We start from the raw sequence: 6,672 nt of genomic DNA, 5'->3' as shown, positions 1-6,672 counted from the left end.
CCATAGCCTTGACTAGACAGACCTTTGTTGGCAAAGTAATATCTCTGCTTTTGAATATGCTATCTAGGTTGATCATAATTTTCCTTCCAGGGAGTAAGCATCTTTTAATTTCATGGCTGCAATCACATCTGCAGTGATTTTGGAGCCCCCAAAAATAAAGTCTGACACTGTTTCCACTGTTTCCCCATCTGTTTCCCATAAAGTTCCCTAACCGGGGATCAAATTGAGACCCCAGCATTGAAAGAATGGAGTCTTAACCACTGAACCACCAGGGAAGTCCTGGAGGTCTGTCTCCTAGTCCGAAGGTCTGTCTGTTAGTTTTTCGTTTATTTTTTTTCCCAAAGTCTTTTGCATGCTGCTTAGGATCAGGTCCACACATACATAGGGTGAATTCCGGAGTTCATAAATCACTGATTGGGTTATTTTCTAAGCTCCCTATATTTGGGGGACTCTCTGGGGATTTTCAGTCTTCTGACTATAAACCTGAGACTTATCCACCTCTACTTCAAACTTCCTGGAACTGTACTGACATCTGGGGCCAAGGAGGGGCAGAACAAAGAGACAAAAAGGTAGAAAGGAGCAGAGATTTGTCCCCACTGTCATGGGACTCCACTTTCTCTGATCAAAGAGGGACATTCTTTTCTTTTAGAGTTTTAGGTGCCAACGGGCTCCTACTGCTGCTGCTGTCACTGTCAGGAGATCTCTTTTCTACTTCTGATTCTGTACTAGAAGATTTCCTCCAGAACTTTCTCTGTTTGTGCTGTTACTCACTTTCATGTTGCAGGGTGATCTGAGTCTAGTCTAAGGGGCTGGCTACTGGAGGGGAAAATGGACGAATTTAACTGTGATAAAGCAGTTGGATGACACTTCAAGGTCCACTCTTCTTCACCAACTGGCTTGCTACTGTTGACTTTCCAGAGTACTCAAATAACTACTCCATGCATTCTGTGTAGATTTTAAAGGTGTATTCAGTGGTTGAATCAGGATGGAGTGTGATTATCTTGCATAGAACTTATATATGATATGAAAGTGAAAGTGTTAGTTGGCTCAGTTGTGTCTGACTCTTTGTGACCCCATGGACTATAGCCCACCAGGCTCCTCTGTCCATGGGATTCTCCAGGCAAGAATACTGGAGTGGGTTGCCATTTCCTTCTCCAGGGGATCTTCCAGACCCAGGGATCCAATCTGGGTCTCCCACATTGCAGGCAGATTCTTTACCATCTGAGCCACTAGGCAAGCCCAATAACCCTAGTCTTAGCCCTTCTTGGTCTAGTCTCCACTTTGCTTCTGGAGTGATTTTTCTATAATACAAATCTAAACAAGCAGCATGCCTTGCTTAGGATTCTTTAATGATTCGCCATGGCTCCTGGGATGTTCTAGCTCTTTAGCCTGTGTTCAGTACAGTCGTTTAACACACTTCTAGTCCCCAGTACCCAGATTGGAGAAAATGTAGTTTCCCAAGAACATGGGACGAACTCCTGTTTCCGGTTTTTTTTTTTTCCCCCTCTCTCTGTTCTGCGCCTCCCTGGCCTTAGACATGGGCACCAAAAAGAGCATTCTGTATTGAAATTTCTATGTGGAAGTGTTTTTTTAAAAAATAGTAGCTTCATGCCTTGAATTGTGGTTTTATTGCTATAAAATCCCATCTCATAATTTCCTAATACTTGGCTTTAGTTTCCCAACCATGACTAATATACATAATACTAACCATGACATTTTCTCCATGTGTATAATCAAGACTTATAAAGACAAGGAGAAAAAAGCAGTTAACCCTATAAAAGAGCACTATATGTCTATAACTTTCACAAAAGATATAGCCTTCATATGAGTCTATTCCTCCTTATTTTTCTGTATTAGAATTTTCAAGAGTTCTACTTGACAGATACAGATGCAGTGAGTTTCTGGTGCCCTGACCCTGAATTATATTGCTTAAGGGACAGCCTTAGAGAACAGCATTTTGTCTGATCAGACATGCCAAAACACGAGTTGTAAAAGTAGTGAGATGTGAGACATATTTGAAGAAATAATGTGAGTAATACCAAGCTAGCAAAATAAAGGAACTCTTCTATTCAAATTTCTTGAAAAATTAGTTCAGCATTAGGAGGCAGTAAATAAGGAGCCACTTTACCTACAAAGCCATGAAATGACACGGATCTAGGTTTTATTCATCCTTCTTTTGAGCCATATGGCCGTAGACCAGGGTCCTTAATCTCTCTGAATTTCAATTTCTTCATCTGTAAAAGGGAAATATGTTTGTTAAATGAGATAGCAAAATAAAAGTGAGCACATGTTTATATTCAATGCATAAAATTCCCTCTCTTAGGGCATAGACTTTTAAAATAGGCAATCATGGTTTCATCTGAAATCATAGCATGAACTTTGTGCTGCTACTCTGAACAGATTATATATATATAAAAAAAAACAACTTTGACTCTTCCCCTTTTCCCACATCACACACTTCTTCTAATCCAGGGAAACTGAGAAGATAAGAAGAACTAGAGGGGAGTGATGCTTGAAGGCAGGACAAGACCTTTCCCATCTTTGTGCAACTTAGGATAATAGCACTTCAGAAGCTTCACTTCAGTTTTTTTGACAATTCCTAAGTTGAACTCTCAATGCTTAGCATCATGAAGAGTGGGTATTGGCAGCTATGCAGTTGCTTTTATAACTGGTTGTTTATGACTGTTTTACCACTTCCAAACAAAAAAACCACCTCCAAAATGTGTTCTTAAATATATTCAGAGAGTTTGTACTATTAAGAATCTATACACATGGGCACCTTTAGGAAAGGCCAGGAATGAGCATTTTAGACAAGTTTTAGAGATATTATAGTTGAATTAAAACAATCCCATAGAAAGCTGTGAGAGAGGCAAGGCCTCAGCTGGCCTCCCATTTCTTCTCTGCTTCCTGTCTTCTTGCCCTTTAACCCCTGTGAGTACCCCGAGTCCTTCTGGAACTTCTGGGTTGACCAGATGGTTGCTTTTTTTTTTTCTTCTTTTCTTTTTACTTTCTTTTTATCCCTCTTATTTTCATATGTCTTCAGTAAGGAGTCTCTGTTAAAAAGCTCTTCTTCCTTTCTCTCTTCCTACTCTCAAAATGTAGTTTTATGTAGAGACCTGAGATATCACTGAGGATATCAATGGTTAATAAATGGTTATTATGTTACCCTCCCCAGGGGATTTCTTTTTAAGCTTGGAAGTCCTGAAGACTGGGCAGTGCCTTCATTTGAGAAATTAAGTGTCATAATATAGAATTCTAAGCTCATGATTGTGTGGAGGGATGTTAGCCAGAGAGACGCCCCTGGGATACTTCACATCACAGGAGGGAGCAGCTGCCTTCCCCATCGATGTGACATTTCAGCCACTTCAGCCACTTTGACGGTGAAGTCATTGATTGAAAGTCCATACAGGGCCAGCAATGGCTTACAGATTTTTCCTTTTTCTCTGGCATTCCATTTGACTTTAGATAGGCAAGAAGTAGGAAAACAAACAAACAAACAACAAAAAACAAAGAGAATCTGATTAAGATGCCTGAGTTACTTCTTTTAAATTTAAAATTAACCATTTTCACTTTTAGCTCTTTTAGCAGAATTTATGAATTGTGTCCAGAAGAGACATCAGATTTGTGCCTAATATCTTTCCTCCGTATTTCTTTAAGTTACATAGAGTGTGTGTTAGTTGCTTGTCATGTCTGACTATTTGTGACCCCATGGATGATAGCCCACCAAGTACTTTGTCCATGGAGTTCTCCAAGCAAGAATACTGGAGTGGGTTGCCATTTCCCACTCTAGGGGATCTTCCTGACTCAGGGATGGAACCCGGGTGTCTTGCATTGCAGGCAGATTCTTTACTGTCTGATCCATAATCTCAAATCTTAGAAGGTGCTTCTTGGAGAGTAAAAAGGTTTGACTCATTTTTGCAAAGTAACCTTCCAAATCCGAGTTACTAAAATGGCTATGTTTTCTAAGGATCTCAAAGTCCCCTCTCCTCAGGATTTCTGGGAGGTATGTTAGCTCTGCTTTATAGAAGAACCTAAACGAAACCTTGAGAAGTTGAGAGACCTGCTTAGGGTATACATTAAGTTCCCGCATAGGGCAAAGGGACAAAGGGACTTTTGTCTTGGGGCTAATATTAGAGCACTCTCCTATTCTCAGCTGTAGAAAAGCTTTGCTAGTCAAGGGTGGGCTGGGAGTGGGGAAGAGGTTACAGTCAGCCTTCTGGCTGATGTCTTGAGTTGACTGAGCAGCCAGAGAGGAAGAGTAAGACCTTTCTGTCGGTATGTGATTCCTGCAGTCTGTTAAGACTAGCTGCTTTCCTCCCATTTCCCTCACAGGCAGTCTCGTTGCTGGAGATGACTGTCAGCTGCTTTCCCCACACTGCCACCATCACATGCCCCACCACTGGAGCCTCAGAAGCCTGACCACAGACCAGCATCTCCGAGGCATGAATAATTAGGTAGGCATAATGGAAGGCACTCACTGCACCCTCCAATTGCGTAAACCCATTACCGAAGTCTGCTACATCAGTTTCTATCTTCCAAGGGGCGAAGTCAGAGGATTTTCGTACAAGGACACTGTAACTCTAGACAGAGCCAGTAAAGGGTTTCACAACTGCTACCAAGTCAGGGAGGGGTCCGACCTCCACAGCCTCAGTCTGCAGCCAAACGAACATCCAGGCGACATCTTTTTCAAGCCGACTCCCACGAAAGACATTCTGACTGAACTGTACAAACTCACTGCCGAGAGGGAGAGACTGCTGGCTGGTCTGCTGAGCTCAGGCCACATCCTGGGGATTACGATGGGGAACCAGGAGGGGAAGCTGCCTGAACTCTCTGTGAGCCTGGCCTCCGAGGATGACTGTTTCCAGAGTGCTGGCGACTGGCTTGGGGAGCCCTCCGTGGGCTGTCTCAACAAGAGGAGCTCCCATGGGAACAAAAAGGCCCGGAGGTTTGGTGGAAGGAGAGAGAGCTTTGAGGGGCTCTCTCAAAGCTCCCTGCAGAAGAGGACAAAAAGAAAGGGGCATGGAGGACAGGAATTGGCTCCTCTGCTGGGGAAGGACCAGGTCTATTTCAGCAGTTCTCTTCCTCTCTCTCGAACAAGGTCTCATCTTTGGCTTCTGGAGGAGAGAGGCAACTTGCTCCTCAATGGGGAGCTTACTTCATCCCTGCAGAGGAGAGAGAGATGCACCCTAAAGGTCCCCAGGACACTGGATGCTGACTCTGCCTTGGGAAGCATCAAGAAGCCTTCTGAAGATGCGGGGCTAGGAAGAGGCGGGCTGCCCCCTGACTGCAGCTCCACAGAGCCAGGGGATGATAGAGCTACGGAGCTGAAGAGAACCCCTCGCAGGCTGGTGCATCAGCAAACAGGCTTGACTGAAAGTCACAAGGAGCCTGAGAAAGAACCAGCGGTAGAGAGACGCCGGAGAGCGAAGGCTGCTGAGTGGACTCATAGGAAGAAGCCTGTCTCCAGAGTGGTGGCCAGAGTCCAGGATCTGTCCACTCAGGTACAGCAAGTAGTCAAAACGCATCCTGAGGGTGAGGGAAAGATTGCCCCTGGCCTAGCAGCCCCAGCTGAGTTCACACCAGGTGCAGACTTGCTCACCCTCCCGGGAGCTGAGGCTGCGGCCTGGGGAGCCAGGGGCCTGGACCAGGAACAGCAAAGGGACAGGTCATGGCAGCCATCAGCTGGGGAATGCCCCCCAGCCAGCACTGAGGGGGCTGTGAACAAGGTCCTCCTGAAGGTGATAGAGAGCGAGAAGTTAGATGATGCTGCTGAGGGCAAACGGCTGGGCTTTCCCTTTGGCACAATTGGCGCCCACACCCTCCCAGAAACCAGGAGCAGGAGGGGAGCTGGGCTTGGAAGAGGCAGCCGCAAAACCTTGTTTCTGGATCTGCCCCATGGTGGCGTGGACCCTGGAAGTGATGAGAAAAGGCTGCCCCCACTAGCGCTGGCTGCTCTTGGCACGGTAATTAATAATTCAGCCTTTCCACCCAGCACGCGCAAACGGATGTCACCTGTTCCCTCACCTCTCTCTCCAAGGCTCCCCAGCCCTCAGCAGCATCATAGGATCCTCCGGCTCTCCTCACCGCCTGGAGAGAGAGAAGCCGCTCTTGATGACTCTCTTTCTGGAAGGAGCCGTGCTTTCTCTGGGTCCCTCTCTGCCGACACCTTGGAGCCACCATCCTCTGCCAAGGTCACGGAGACCAAAGGGGCCAGCTCGACCTCCCTCAGAGTGGGCCAACCTCGGTTGGTGCCCGGGGAACCTTTGGAAAAGACCTTGGGGCCCGGGAGGACCACAGCTCAGCCCCAGCACCAGTCACCTCCAGGTTAGTCCCAGTTTAAAATGCTTTACGTGTGTTCACGGGCGACCCACAGGCAATCTGCTCATGCTATTCAGAGACTGGCTAATTAACAATGAATCGATATTCCTTGGCCAAGTCAATTCACCTTGTAACACTACAGCTGGGAGTGTTATTAAGGAGTGTGGAGGTGGTGTTGACTTATGGGGTTAGGGGTGTAGTTGCTTCTAGAAGCAATATTTTGTAAATGCCTTAAATTTTTTTCGTTTGTTTGTTTTGGCATGCTCTAAAGCTGCCTCCATGGTTGCTGAACACAGGACTCTCTCAAAGGAAACAGGACTGGGCAGAGGGAAGTAGCAACTTGTCACTGCCTTT

General features: G+C 45.8%; 1 protein-coding gene across 1 annotated transcript in view; it reads left to right on the top strand.

Annotated features, from left to right (window-relative positions):
• Window positions 1-4,463: 4,463 nt before the first annotated feature.
• Window positions 4,464-6,672, top strand: part of FMN1 (formin 1) — a 434,454-nt gene continuing 432,245 nt past the window's right edge. The window contains exon 1 of the mRNA XM_068965008.1: window positions 4,464-6,324. Coding sequence (XP_068821109.1) covers window positions 4,464-6,324 — 1,861 coding nt within the window. The remainder of the gene's footprint in view (window positions 6,325-6,672) is intronic.

Source organism: Capricornis sumatraensis, chromosome 2, assembly GCF_032405125.1.
Source record: "Capricornis sumatraensis isolate serow.1 chromosome 2, serow.2, whole genome shotgun sequence".
In the NCBI taxonomy this organism is placed as follows: domain Eukaryota; kingdom Metazoa; phylum Chordata; class Mammalia; order Artiodactyla; family Bovidae; genus Capricornis; species Capricornis sumatraensis.
The sequence above is the reverse complement of the archived record's forward strand: the minus strand, read 5'-3'. Positions and strand labels throughout refer to the sequence as shown.